We start from the raw sequence: 14008 nt of genomic DNA, 5'->3' as shown, positions 1-14008 counted from the left end.
TAGGTACTCCACCTCCCCGAGAGGCAGTAGCTGGGTCGACGGGAGAATTCTAGAGCTGTCAACACTAGGGGTCAGGTGAGGTTGGTTTAACTGCATCACTCAGGGGGTGTGGATTTTTCACACCCCGAATGATATAGTTATACTGACCTAGTTTCATCGCGTAGAACCAGGCCTTAGTCTGTGCTTTCATTCCTAAACAGGGTGGAATACATTGATGCAACATCTTCTCTAATAATAATGCTCTTATCCATGGAGCTCTTATCCATGGATCTCAGAGGGCTTTACAAAGGAAGTAAACCTCATTATCCCTGAAATACAGATGGGAAACCGAGGCACAGGGTAACAGTGAGACTTGCACAAGATCACACAGAAAGCCAGTGGCCCAGCTGCAAATCTCCAGACTTAAAGTCCACTAGGCAGCACTGATGTTTGGGCTGAATTTTGAGAGAGAGAGATATTGGCTGTCTCGCTTAGTTTTTGTATGTAATAAAAATATGTTAAAGGAATGTTTAGGTTGCAGAGTCAACCTCTGAAAAGTCACATGCCAGAATAAAGGTTGCTTGTGCTGCCTTAATTTGCCACGCTTGTGTGTACGCATTGTGATGCGGTTTTAATTACATGATTGCATACTGGTTTTCTGCCCCACAGGTCCTCTGCCTCCTTCACTGCACAGGATGGACAGTGCTCACTGACTGGGTAACTATTTATATTTCTTTTTATCCTCCTCATTCACTGTGTGGCCCCATGCATTATTTACTGTCTACCATCCAAACCGGCCTTGACTACAGAATGATTAATTTCCTCCTGGGCTTTTCCATGGCGCTCTCCTTAATGAATTGAAGCCAGTTCAATGTTTGTACGGAACTATCTTCACTATAGGCTTGAGAGGGGAAGTGGTGTGGAGTCATCCTTCCTCTCACCCCTCCCTGTAGCACCTCTGAAACGATTCTTTGTGGCTTTTAATTTCTTAGAGATTGAAATTTATGGAATATGTGTTACCTAAACGTCAGGTCAAAAACCTTTTTGCTACAGCAGCAACTGCCAATCGAAAAACTTCTAACATTTGCTGCTGCAAGAGAATTGCTCTTGAGTTGGAGACTTATCCCAAGATAAGTTTGTTTGTTTGCTTTTTAGAGTTTTTTGCCTAAATGAATTGACTAGAATACAAACAAACAAACAACCAAAGACCGCTCTACTTTTAAATGTAAAGAAAGCTTTAATATTTAAGGCACAGCATGAACCCCACAATTAATGGCTTTTCCAATAAAGAAAATAAAAATGTTAAACAACAAAATCCATAGCTTTGTGACAGCCGAAGTTCGGAGATAAGGCTGTAGCCGCTGCAGAAGCAGTGCCAAGTTCACTCCCTCCCCATTCTGCCCACCTCCTTTCCTGACTTTCTTTTCTCAGTTTAAAATTGTCATTTTTTGGTCACGTTCTTTTGCTAAACACAAAGTTTTTCCATCATATGAAATAAACTTTAAAAAGTTTAACATGTAAACCGGGACATGGGGATCAGAGAACTGTCCTGGATTTTAGGGGAATAGTGAGAACTGACTGAAATCTTTTTTTTTTTCAGTGAAACAGGTTTGTAGGTAGACATTCTTTGTTAGGTGTCAGGCGCAAGCGCGTTTGTCATCCAGAAATACTTTTTCCCACTGTGAGGAATTATTTCCCCCATACAATGGGCTTCAGAAATTATCAAGATTAACCAAAACATTGGGGGGGGGGGTTGTTTACATGTTTTGGAGGGACAGCTGAAAAATATTGCCAAAGCACCGTTACATTTGTTTGGATTTTGGTGTTGTTTCTCATTACATTGGAGGGGACCTGAAGAATTATTTGTGTGTTTATATAACACTTGACATTTAACTTTTATACAAGCTGTAACCCGAGATGCTTTTCAACATTGAATAATGAGTAATTACTGCTGTTCCGGTGGTTAAAGCCCTAATGCAGAGGGCATGGGGAGAAAGTAAAAGGCCCAGTGGAGGAGGGAATGATTGAAGAGGGATTCAAGGGCTACTTTTGGATGGCCTAGATCGGTGGCTCACAACCAAGGGTATAGCTACCCCCGGGGATACATAAAGGAGTGCCGGTCATCTGGGAATTCGCTCTTTTCAGTCTCGGAGCGCCTCCTGTCGGCCGACGTCTCTCCTGCCTCAGGCCCCCGTGTCCATCCCGGACCCCAGTGCCCTTTACCTTGGGGTTCTGCCCCCAGCAGTACCCCCATACTCTGGGTCTCCCCTCCCAGGAGAACCCCCAATCCCCTGTGCCCACCTTGCCTCAGTGGCTACTGCCAGTCGTCATCTAGCTCCCACTCACTGGGGCAGACTCAGCGGCAGCTCCAGGCACCAGCACTCCAAGCGCGTGCCTGGGGCAGCAAGCCGCGGTTGGCGCCCTGCCTGCGGGAGCTCTGCCGGTCCCACGGATTCGGCGGCGATTCGGCGGCGGGTACGCCAAAGCCGCGGGACCGGCGGACCTCCCGCAGGCATGCCGCCGAATCCGCGGGGCTGGGAACCTCCTGCAGGCAAGCCGCGGAAGGCAGCCTGCCTGCCCTGCTTGGGGCTGCAAAAAAGCTAGAGCCGCCCCTGGGCAGACTGCGGTCTGTAATGGCCACTCATCATTGGCAAGGGGGTTGGACCAGCTGCCTCTGCCTATCCCTGGGCTGCACCTCTTCAGTCCCGGGACCTCTTTCGGCTTTTTAAACAAGGCCTCAGCCTGTGGCATTGCCAGGCTGGAGCTCCCCAGCTCCTCTTGCCTTTCCCCAGCCCTGTTCTGTGTTAGGTACCCTCTGTTCCCAGGCAGCCAGGCCCTTCTCCCTCCAAGGCTAGAGAGAGACTCTCAGCGCCTCCCTTAACCCTTTTATCAGGGCCTGCTGTGGCCTGATTGGGTGTGGCCTCAGCTGTGGCCATTTCCCCAGTCAGCCGACGGGTACATCAACTCATCTAGATAGTTGCCTAGTTTTACAACAGGCGACATAAAGAGCACTAGTGTAGTCAGTATAAACTAAACTTTCATACGGACAATGACTTGTTTATACCACCGTATATGCCATACACTGAACTGTAAGTACAATATTTACGTGCCAATTGATTTATATGATAGTTATATGATAAAAATGAGAAAGGAAGCACCTTTTCAGTACTAGTGCGCTGGGACACTTTTTTGTATTTTTGTGTCTGATTTTGTAGGCAAGTCGTTTTTAAGTGAGGTGAAACCTGGGGGTACACAAGACAAATCAGCCTCCTGAAAGTGGGGGACGGTCGTCTGGAAAGGTTGAGAGTCACTGGCCTAGATGTTCTACTGCCTGTATTCACAAGGGACCCTTGTCAGAGGAACAGGCCAGCCATATGCCTTTGTTGTTGGCAATCTGTAACCTAACAAAAAGTATAATACAAAACTAAGGGTGCAAGCTACTTCCCTTTTGACAACGACCCGTCCTTATCCTACTTGAACACAGAGAGAAGTTTCTGCAGCCGTTGTGTAAAAGAGGATGAGCCGTTCAAACAGACCTGTTGATTAAAGATGGAAGGACCTAATTTCACCCCTCAAGGAAATGAAGAGGGCCTATGTGCTAACAGTGCTATATTCTAATTATACAGGAAAACGTGTTCTAAGAGAAAAGGCAACTGATCATGTGGTGTTAGCAAATGTTGCCTTTTTGATTACATGTCGTTTCATGGTCCTGGGGAGCTTGAGGATTTTGATTGCCCTATGGAAAAATAACAAATTTCACAACCCGTATGTGCCTTTTTTTTATTGGCGATCCAACTCTTTTTGTGAATTATTAACTGGAATAATTTACAAAGTAAACTTTCTGATGTATGGAGAGAAAACATTGATCCTGTTGCACACACTCCAGTTTATTAAGGACGGCGGTTTGTTTGTAGCGCTAGGAGCTTCCACGTTTCGTTTGTTAGCCAGAGCCATCGAGAGGTATTTGACTATGATTAAAAGGAGGCCTTAAGGTGCCAATAAAAAGTACAGGGTTTTCCTTCTTATTGGTTTATCTCAGTTTGCCTGGGTACCTTACCAATCTTCAACTGGAACTGTACTAACAGCTTACCAGACTGCTCAGCAGCGTTGCCTCTTTATTCCAAGAAATATGTTGCATTTTTCATCAGTATCTTTATAATCTTTCCGGTAACAATTGTTATCATTTATGCACTTATTTACTGGTAAAGTCCCATCGCCATAATGTCACTACGCATAATAACTCGGAGATCTATGGCACTGCTTAGGACATTTGTGATTGTAGTCGGCTTATTCATTGCCTGTTGGTCTCCGTTGTTGTTCTGTTGCTCCTAGATGTAGCTTGCAAAGTAAAACAGTGTGCCATTTCTGCAAGCCCGACTGGTTTATCGCCTTGGTGACCATTCATTCTGCTTTGAATCCGAGCAAGGCAATGCGGCAGATTTTCTTTTGCCTTATTTGTGGCGGTCCAGTGAAGACGAACGAGCATGGCCAGATTTTTGCCTATTCAGCCCACTGCAGATTACAGTTGAAGAAAGTCTACGGCTTTTTAGGATCCAATTACAAAGTGTTTCAATCACAGGGAAAAACTTTGACCAATTTTTTGAAACTTTTGAGTACCTGTTTGTCACATAACTCGTTTTGGTTTGGGCTTTAATTCTGTAAGAGAATCAACTCAGGGAAGTATAAGATACAAAAATAATACAAAACATAAGGCAGCAACAGTTCCCATCCTCCTATGCCCTTAAACAGAAGTTTCTCATTGCTTAGGGAGGGAGCCCAACAGACCTTTGAAGTGATAGCCCTGAACTGTGGGCATAGCCACTGTATAAAAGAGGATGGGGGAGGAGGAGGGATAGCTCGGTGGTTTGAGCATTGGCCTGCTAAACCCAGGGTTGTGAGTTTAATCCTTGAGGGGCCATTTAGAGATTTGGGGCAAAAATCCATCTGGGGATTGGTCCTGCTTTGAGCAGGGGGTGGGACTAGATGACCTCCTGAGGTCCCTTCCAACCCTGATCGTCTATGATGAGCCTGTGATTAAGGACGGAAGGGCCTAAAAGCCGCCTGAACAAGAAGCTTCTGATGAACCCGCATGAGAACAAAGGAGACCTTTTTGCTTTTCATGGGACGACTCACCCTGTTGATTGCGTTGCTTGCAAACAATCGCGCCAGTGTTTTCTGCCTTCCAGATGTCCCCAGCTCTGCACGTGTCACAGGCAGCCAAATGGCTCTGGTGTGATAGGCTGGTTCTGTGCGATGCCCAGAAAGGACTGAAGATCTGACGTGTGCATTTCCCATGTATGTGCCTTTAATGGAACAGGCTTGTTCCAAACACAGTAGTGTTCCACAGGCTTTCTCCTGAGCCCTTAATTACAGTGTTTACGACTGAACTATTGGCTAAAGAAAATGGCTCTTCTGAGGCTTTTGATCCTGCCTATCTTTTGATCCTGCATTACAGCTTGCGGGCAGGAACTTTTAAACGCTAATGATTCAGCCACTTCGTGGGGGGCGATGTAACTAGAATTAACCTTCTGTGACATTAAAGTGTGCTCCCCCTTCCTGTTAAAATTGCCCCCGCAGCCACCAGTGCCGTTCCTGCAATCTGCTCTGAAATTCTCCATGCAGCATTGCAAGGCATTCATGCTCTGCTGTCCTTAACTCTTGTTCCATCTCTCCCCTCATGCTCATTTGGGACAACCAGGTCCTCTTACAGCCATCCAGAGAGGTTCTTTAAGTAGCCAGCATCCGTCTTTAGATCAGTTGCAGCCTCTGACTTCCCATCTGGCTCCGGAATGCCGACTGAGGAGGGAGGGTGTTTTTGTTCTGTGCTCTATCCTTCGTGGGAGTTGTGTAAAATACTTTTAAAGAGCTGCCGAGTTCTGACAAATACTGCAAATGGCAATGGGTCACAGAAAGCCTGCTGAACTGTTACCCTTTTTACTTTTCCCTAGCATGGCTGATTTTCCAAGATGTTTGTGCATGAAGCAGACACTGTTTCCTCTCCCTCACCGTCATTTCTCTCCTACCTGAATTGTGCAGTGAGAGACATCGTAATTCATCTCCATGGAGGCCATTGGGGTCTCCTCTCTTCCTGGAGATGTCAGCCATGGTCGAGGAGGAAAACCTGTCTGGGTAAAATCAGAACCAGTCTGAGCATCTATCAGAGATTTGAGCCAAAACTGGAATTAATTCCATGGCTCAAGAGTGGAGTTTAGGACACAGCAAGGATCTTTATTAATCTCAGCTGCTATTTAATGTGATCTGATCTCCTATGTATATAATGTCTCCATCACCATCACGTCTATCCAGACGTGAAGGTAATCAGAATGATGTGACTCTTATGCCTCACGACATGCTAGGGCTGGAGAGCTTTTTGTCAGACCATGTACAAAAGCTTTCAATATCAGCCAACATTTCCCAAGAACCTGGGATCTCATACTTTCAAAAAAAGAGAAAAAAAACCCCTACTTTTAAAAAAAGGAAAAAGGAAAAAAAGGCCCTGTCCTGGGTTGAAGTATTTTGCCATTTGTTCCAGCCAGGTCTTGAAAATCTCGCTCATCATGTCTTCTTAAAAGAACTCCATCTTTCAAACTGTCACTGCTCAGCAGCTCTGCGGTGATCTCTTTCTACAACGACAGCCATTTGGAGGATATTTTTATGCTAGAAAGGGTTGTGAGTGAAGTTATGTGAGGCCAGAACCTTCCTGTGACTTATGTGCTGATCAGCAGCTGTGGAGCTGGTGGTTTTGCTGAATCCACAGCAGCTGATTTGTGTACTGAGGCAGGGCAGCAGGAATTGGCCTGGCTGTTGGTCTCTAATAGATAAATAACACAAGAACAGTTAGACTGGGTCAGACCAAAGGTCCGTCTAGCCCAGGATCCTGTTCATTACTGTGGTCGGGAGATAGGGAACGCTGCTATCTGACTCATACATCCCAAGGCCGAAGGGTGTTCCAGCGCCATCCTCTTCAGGAGGACACCAGCTGATCCAGGGTCTTCCTCTCAGTTCCTTTTAAAATAGCACTGTCCCCAGTCCCTTGCTGTGGGCCCATCTATGTGACAGCCTCGGTCAGGTCATGTTTGTTAGTGCTCGTCCCCTGGCACCTTGGAGAGTAGATGGGACCTGCCAGTGACCCTTGTGAAAGAGAGGAATAGGCCATTGAGCAGATGGGCCTCCTGGGTGTGCAGGGGGAAAGTAGGGAGCTCCCCATCCCGCGCAATACCAGAGCTGCCCTCCTGTGGGGAGGGCAGTCCTAGGCCTTGCATGGATGAAGAGCAAACCCACTCTCCTTACCCCAGTATCCCCCCGCCCCAGGTGCACGGCAATGTTCTACACGGGTGTGTGCAGAGCCACTGGAGCCATTGGCTGGGGGTGACGCCCTCGCTGTCCTGACCCAAAGGTTTCGAAGCTGGGTCTGTATGCTCCAGCCCTCCACCTGGCAGCCTGCTAACGCTTGCCTACCTAGGACCCACGAAGCCCCTGCAGTTCTATTGGTGAAGTCTCAGAGCAGCTGATCCGCTGCTGGCTTAAGTTGGGCCAGCCATCAGCACAGGAACTGGTCTGATCACCTGAGCTCCACCCTGCTCTGGACTGTGCACCTTGTGCTTCCTGCTCCCATGGCTTGATTTCCTGGCATCCTGACCTGGCCTGACTCCTGGCATCGGATTGGTGGTTCTGACCTCCAGTTTGTCTCCTCCTATCTTGACCCAGCTGACTCCTGTCTTGTGACTGAGGACTCTGGGTCTGGCTGCTCACCACCCAGCTGTGACACTTGCTGCACTGCAGAATCGTGACTAAATGGGAGGCTTTGATCATGATTCACTTTGGATGTGTGGGAATTTCATAGATTCCAAGGCCGTCGGCGCCATCTGGTCAGACCTGCTGTATAACTGGGGCCCTACCAAATTCACGGTCCATTTTGGTCAATTTCACAGTCACAGGATTTTTAAAATCTTAAATTTCATGGTTTCCAATGTTTAAATCTGAAATCTCACGGTGTTGTAACGGTGGGAATCCCAGCCCAAAAGGAGGTCGTGGGGGCGGGGTTTGCAAGGCTATTGCCGAGTGGTCGCGATATTGCCATCCTCACTTCTGTGCTGCTGCTGGCAGCAATGCTGCTTTCAGAGCTGGGCACCTGGACAGCAGCCGCCACTCTCAGCCCGCCCAGCTCTGAAGCAGTGCAGAAGTAAGGGTGTCAATACTGCAACCCCCTGACAATAGCCAGATTTCACCGGGAACACCAGATTTCGTGGTCCGTGCTGTGTTTTTCACAGCTGTGAATTTGGTAGGGCCCTGTGTATCACGGAGGACTCCCCTGAATTCCTGTTGAACTAGAGCAGATCTCTGAAAAACATCTAATCTTGATTTACCGGTTGCCAGTGATGGATAATCCATCCCAACCCCGGATAAATTGTTCCAAGGGGGTGGCTGCATCATGGCCCAACCGTGTCAGTGGTGTCACAGGTTCCTTTTGCGGTACCATAGCATGAGGCCATCAGTAAACGAGGGGACTCATTGCTTAATGAACCAGATTAGCTGGAGTGTGTGTGTGTGTGGAGGGGGGAGGGAGAGAGATCCTGGTGGAAATGGGGTGCTGTGTCCTGCTTTTCAGGGTGCTCTTTCTGGCTGCCCTGGATCCTGTAGCCTTTTCCCTTCTCTCTGGCATGAAAGATCTTGGTGAACAAGGCATTAAAGAGCCTGGCGCATTTTCTGGCATGTCACCCGGAACCCAGGGTCGAACTTGGGTAGGAGGCAGTGCTTAATTTGTAATGAAAGAGGTGCTGGGGTGCAAGCAATTTTTTTTACCTTCCTAACTGATGCAGCAAGCCCAGATGTGCTGGGGCTATGAACGTCCAAGCCCAGAGGTGCCTGACAAACCTTGGCACAAATTAAACACTGGTAGGAGGCAGACGTCGTGTGTCTGTCAGCCCCAGCTTGGAGGGGGCGCCCGGCAGCAGCCCAGGCTGTGCTGGCTCTGCGCTTGAGAGCTCTGCCTTTTGGCAGGCAGCCGAGTGAAGTCCAGCAGGGAGCCCCACTTCTTGCTCAGCTCGCAGAGAGATTCCATGGGAGAGGTTTGCTCTTTTGATGGCATATCATAGCTTGCCAGCTCTCGGAGGGCTGTGAGGGGCATGCTCCGAGCCACCTTGTGGCAGGTCTCAGTGGCGATTCTCCCCCTGAAGCAGCACAGGGAGGGCCGAGTGCTGGGCTTGGCAGCGTCTGAGCAGAAAGCCTCAGCCGGGCTTGGTTTCCTCAGGGTTCGATGTGGATCCTGTCAGCCTTGAAGCAAAACTGCCGTTCAGCGCTAGCATCATCTCAGAGGGGGTGGGGGTCTTAACGCAGTTGGTGGGGCAGAGAGGAGGAGAGTGGAGCAAATAATGGATTTTTCAGTTCGCTGGCCAGTCTGAAAAAAATGAAGAAGAAAAATTTGGAGGGGGCGGGGAAAGGAAAAGGTTTTGGATGAAAAATTTCGCTCAGCTGTAGGGGTGGCTTGCACCTCCCTCCTCCTTTCCTTTCTATTGAGGTGTTTGTCATTCACTGGCTCTGGAGCTGCCTTTACCTATCTCTCCGGCTTCCCCTGGGTGGGTCACGGAGAATTGGGGATAGTGAAAGATTGGCCTACTCAGGACGTTTGCTGGGCAGAGGAGACTGTGTGTGGTGGTGAGTGTACACACTCCTTGCAAGGAGCTCCTGTGGGCTGGGAGCATTTGGGATGGCAGAGGAATCTCTCTTGGAAACTCTCTGGTCAGATAGGGAGGAATCCAATAGCTTCTGCCTATTGAGCAAGGGTACGTCCACTCTCACGTTAATTATTTTGCAGCTGCTGAACGCAGTGGGTGCATCTGGAAAATGCCTGGGTAGCCCGCATGCCATGCAACATCCCTGGCACATCCAGATGTTTTCAGCTGGAATGGTCTTTTAGCAGAACACCAGAGTTGTCTATGTGGAGATAATGAGGGAATGGAGGCAGGGTCTGTTCTAGGGTTCCATTATTGTGGGGCAAGTGGGTATTTTGGGGCCTTGGATGTTGCTATTTAAAAAACCAACAACCTTCCAGGAGTCCAGCAGGTAGTAGGATCCCTGGCAGATCTTGGGTTTTGAGTTTAAAAAGGCAAAATTTGATTACTGTGCCAGTACTATGTCATTGTCACTTCCACTGCTTAACATGGAATAACTTGGCACATATTTGGCCCTTGGGAACAATAATTTGGAGCCCCTGAAAATCGTGTGTGTGTGTGTGTGTGTATGTGTGTATGTGTGTATGTGAAAGAGAGAGAGAGAGAGAGAGTGTCCCCTTAGCCCCCGTAGCACCAGGTCTGGATGGAGGGGTGTGGGGCACCGTGCATGGTCCACTTTCTTAATGAAATGCTTTATCCCATTGAGGCTTTCCAAGAAGTTCCTATTGGTCTTTCAGAGAGTTGTTACCTGTGAATTTATTTTCCAGGCCTTTGATCTGTCTCTAATGTAATTATCCTCTCAGCTTGTGGGGTTTTTTTTAATTACTGTATGATGCCAGGGCTATTATACTTCTCCTAATGTCTCCCACGTGGCAGACTTGTGCATCCAGAGGGAAAAAAACATACAGCAATTCCATTGCACTTTTTTATTAGAGGATCTCAAAGCACTTTGCAAATGTGTAATTAAAGCTCTCAGCACTCTCCAGGTGGTAGATGAGTAGTGTTCCCATTTTAATTGGTGGGGGAACCCAGGCACAGAGGTTGAGTTTCTTGCCTTGCAGAAGCTAAAGTGCCCCTGCTGGCTCTTCTAGTTAAACAGGTTCATAGCCAGGGCAGTGAGTAGGGGAGAGGTCTGAGAAACTCTTGCATGATAAAGAACTGAGCAGCATTGCTTCAGTGATGGGGACACATTCCAGGGTGGATGGTTGTGGAGCTCTGAGGGGGGGAGGGGAATTCCTGTTGAGAGGTAGGGACTGGCAGTTCCTTCCAATATGTTGGCAGTGAGGCACCGCTAGGTACAGAGCTGGGAATCAGGTTAGTGAGATGGGGGAAGTTATTCATTCTCCGTCTCATGCACTTACTGGTGCTAGTGGAGCGGGGTTCCAGCTTTCCAGTGTGGTGACTTCTCTTTGGACCTGGCCTTCCGCTGCTTGGCTCTGGGAATGCGTATACAGGTAAGCTGTGCAAGACCACAGATGAGCATCAGAGCCTTCTGCTGCTCACTGGCAGTGTTACTTGTTAGCCATAGGGGCCTGTGCTCCGGCGTGATGACTGTGCTATTTGCGAGCTCAGGCCCTCATTCTGTGATGGCTCAGTTACAGGTCATCAGCAAGGACTGAACTCTGGTCCTTTAGCAGGAAAATCATGCTGGCACTTGAGCTAAAAGAGTAACTCTGGTAGCTGTAGCAGGCTCTGACCATATGGTGTGGATCGGTGGCCAGAGGAAGACATGGCTTGCTTACCATGGCACACTTGAACATGCTGTTGGGCGTGCTCAAAAATAATCTTCTGGGCAGGTGATGAGCAATAACCCTGATGTTCCCTCTTCTTCCCTCCCCCAAATTTCAAATGTCTCCCGCTGCTCCCTGGGCTGCGTTCTCCACATGCTCAGTGAGTGCGTTCAGGTACAGAGTACATGGGCTTCCAGCATAGTGTCCTTAATGCATGTTTGTTTTCAAGTGCTCCTGCTTTCGCTCCTTGGATAATAATTGAGAGCATTTGCCTTGAAACAGAGAGAAGAAACCAATCCATTCCTCAGTCCATCTCTGCCTTTGCGGGTAAGCGCATGTACCTTCGGTGCACAGGCCTGGAGCTTCTATCAGGCTAAGGTGTGAAATTTACAGGGAGACCCAGATCACTCTTCTGTAGGAAATCCTGGATTGTTACTGGTGCTATGGTGGCAGCAGCAGCCCTGAATAGCTGCAGTGCTAGAAATTGCAATTAATCTCTACGCTATAAAATCGGCCTCTCTTCCTGAGAGCCCAGATCCCATAATCCTGCCTTAACAAGGACGATGCAAGCGCTGCTTTTTAGTGAAAAGCTTTATCCCATTCAGACTTTCTTCCAGGAAGTTCCTGTTGGTCTTTCAGAGAGTTGTTACTTGTATGTTTATTTCCCAGGCTTTTGATCGATCTCTAATGTGATTATCCTCTCAGCTTGTTCAATTGTGTGAGTTTTTATTTTCAGTATGATCCTAAGGTCTCCCATATGGCAAACTTGTGCATTCAGATGGAAAAATCTTATTGCACTTCCAGAGCACCTTTTTATTAGAGGATCTCAAAGCACTTCATCAGATGAATGCAGTGGAAAATACAGTAGGAAGATGAGATATACCAGGCTAGGCAACCTATGGCACGTGCGCCGAAGGCGGCACGCGAGCTGATTTTCAGTGGCACTCACGCTGCCTGGGTCCTGGCCACGGGTCTGGGCGACTTTGCATTTTTATTTAATTTTAAATGAAGCTGCTTAAACATTTGAAAAACCTTATTTACTTTACATATAACAATAGTTTAGTTATATATTATAGACTTCTAGAAAGAGGTCTTCTCAAAATGTTAAAATGTATGACTGGCACGCGAAACCTTAAATCAGAGTGAATAAATGAAGACTCGGCACAGCACTTCTGAAAGGGTGCCGACCCCTGATATATACAGAGAACATGAAAAAATGGGAGTTGCCACACTAACTCTAATGAGACTAACTGATTAAGTTGGGCTGTGGGCTTTATCAAATAAATTTGTTACTGTATTTTCCACTGCATGTATCTGATGAACTGGGCGTTAGCCTACGAAAGCTTATTCTAAAATAAATTTGTTAGTCTCTAAGGTGCCACAAGTACTCCTCATTCCTTTTGCTGATACAGACTAACACAACTACCACTCTGAAACCTGTCTCAAAGCACTGTGTAAATCTGTAATTAAATCTCTCAATGCTCTCCAGCTGGCAGATGAATGGGATTCCTATTTTAATGGGTGGGAAAACTGAGGCACGGTGGTTGAGTTGCTGGCCCAAGGCTGCAGTGAGGCAGTGGCAGAGCCAGGAATAGACCCAGCGAGCCCTGCTCATTTTGTCCGTTTCAAGCATTAGATGTTGCCGCCCGGAGAGAAGAAACCCAGGTTCTAATCACTTGATTGCTACAATTTTCATTTTTGTATAGAATTCTCTGACAGCAGGGTGGAGTTCTATTATTTTTTAATTAAAGTTAAATTAAAGATGGGGAACCCTTTGGAATCTAAAGGACCTTCATTTCTTGTCTAGATTAGAACAACAGCAATATGGGTTGAATTTTAAGCCTACAGTATATCTTACTGGTAGTGCCCATTTATGAGTGTGACATTGCTGATGACTGGCAGCAGTGTTCATTCTTTGTTTCTTCCTCCAGCGTATTCACTGCAATGCACTGTCTCTTCCTTGCTCCTTCTGGTAGGTTGCAGCTACCCGGAGCTGAATTGCTGACTGAACAATGCTTGCTTTCAGCGAGTAGGAAAAACTCTAGAGGGACTTTTGGGTTAAATTTATCTCCATATGTAGGGCTCAGTTCTGCAAATCCTTATTCAAGTGGGCCCTGATTCAGCAAGGCACTGAAGTTTTAAAATGTAAGCTCCTGCTTAAATTCCGTTGATTGTGATGAATGCTTAAGTGCTGGTTTGAATGAGAGCCAGGGATAATTGTGCTGATTGGCTACACAAGGAAATCTCATGTACATGAGTAAGAGTTTCCGTAGATTTTTAATTTGTTGACCAGTCCCTGTTTTACCCCAGCCCAGACAACTAGAACTGTATCTCTGAATCATTTGTGTGTTCTTCTCTTTAAAGTTCCAGTGACGGTACTGAAGTTAAGAAGCATTCCCCTGCAGTGCCTGCAACCCAGACTTTGCAGGGCCGTGCTGGTGTAGGAGAACTCCAGTGTGGACCTAGAAATTATTTTGGTTTTCACACTCTTTAGGGTGATATTAACAGATCTCTTGAAATGTTTTTAAACCATTCTAGAGTGATCAGGGAAAAGATAAATAAAAAGGATTAATGATCTAATACAGGGGTGGGCAAACTACGGCCCGGGGGCCGCATCTGGCCCTCAAG

The 14008-nt window shown here is 47.3% G+C and overlaps 1 protein-coding gene and 1 pseudogene across 4 annotated transcripts in view; both read left to right on the top strand.

Annotated features, from left to right (window-relative positions):
• The window catches only part of ST3GAL4 (ST3 beta-galactoside alpha-2,3-sialyltransferase 4), a 165052-nt gene that overhangs the window by 51205 nt on the left and 99839 nt on the right, over positions 1-14008 (top strand). For 3 of the 4 annotated variants that reach the window (XM_044997037.1, XM_044997035.1, XM_044997040.1), the window contains exon 2: positions 649-696. The exons of the other annotated variant lie outside the window; for it this stretch is intronic. In XM_044997037.1, coding sequence (XP_044852972.1) covers positions 649-696 — 48 coding nt within the window. The remainder of the gene's footprint in view (positions 1-648; positions 697-14008) is intronic. 4 annotated transcript variants of the gene reach the window in all.
• On the top strand, positions 3683-4508 carry LOC123354808 (annotated as a pseudogene).

The sequence above is a fragment of the Mauremys mutica genome, chromosome 22, assembly GCF_020497125.1.
Source record: "Mauremys mutica isolate MM-2020 ecotype Southern chromosome 22, ASM2049712v1, whole genome shotgun sequence".
Taxonomy (NCBI): domain Eukaryota; kingdom Metazoa; phylum Chordata; order Testudines; family Geoemydidae; genus Mauremys; species Mauremys mutica.
Note: the sequence above shows the minus strand (reverse complement) of the source record. Positions and strands in the feature narration are given on the sequence as shown.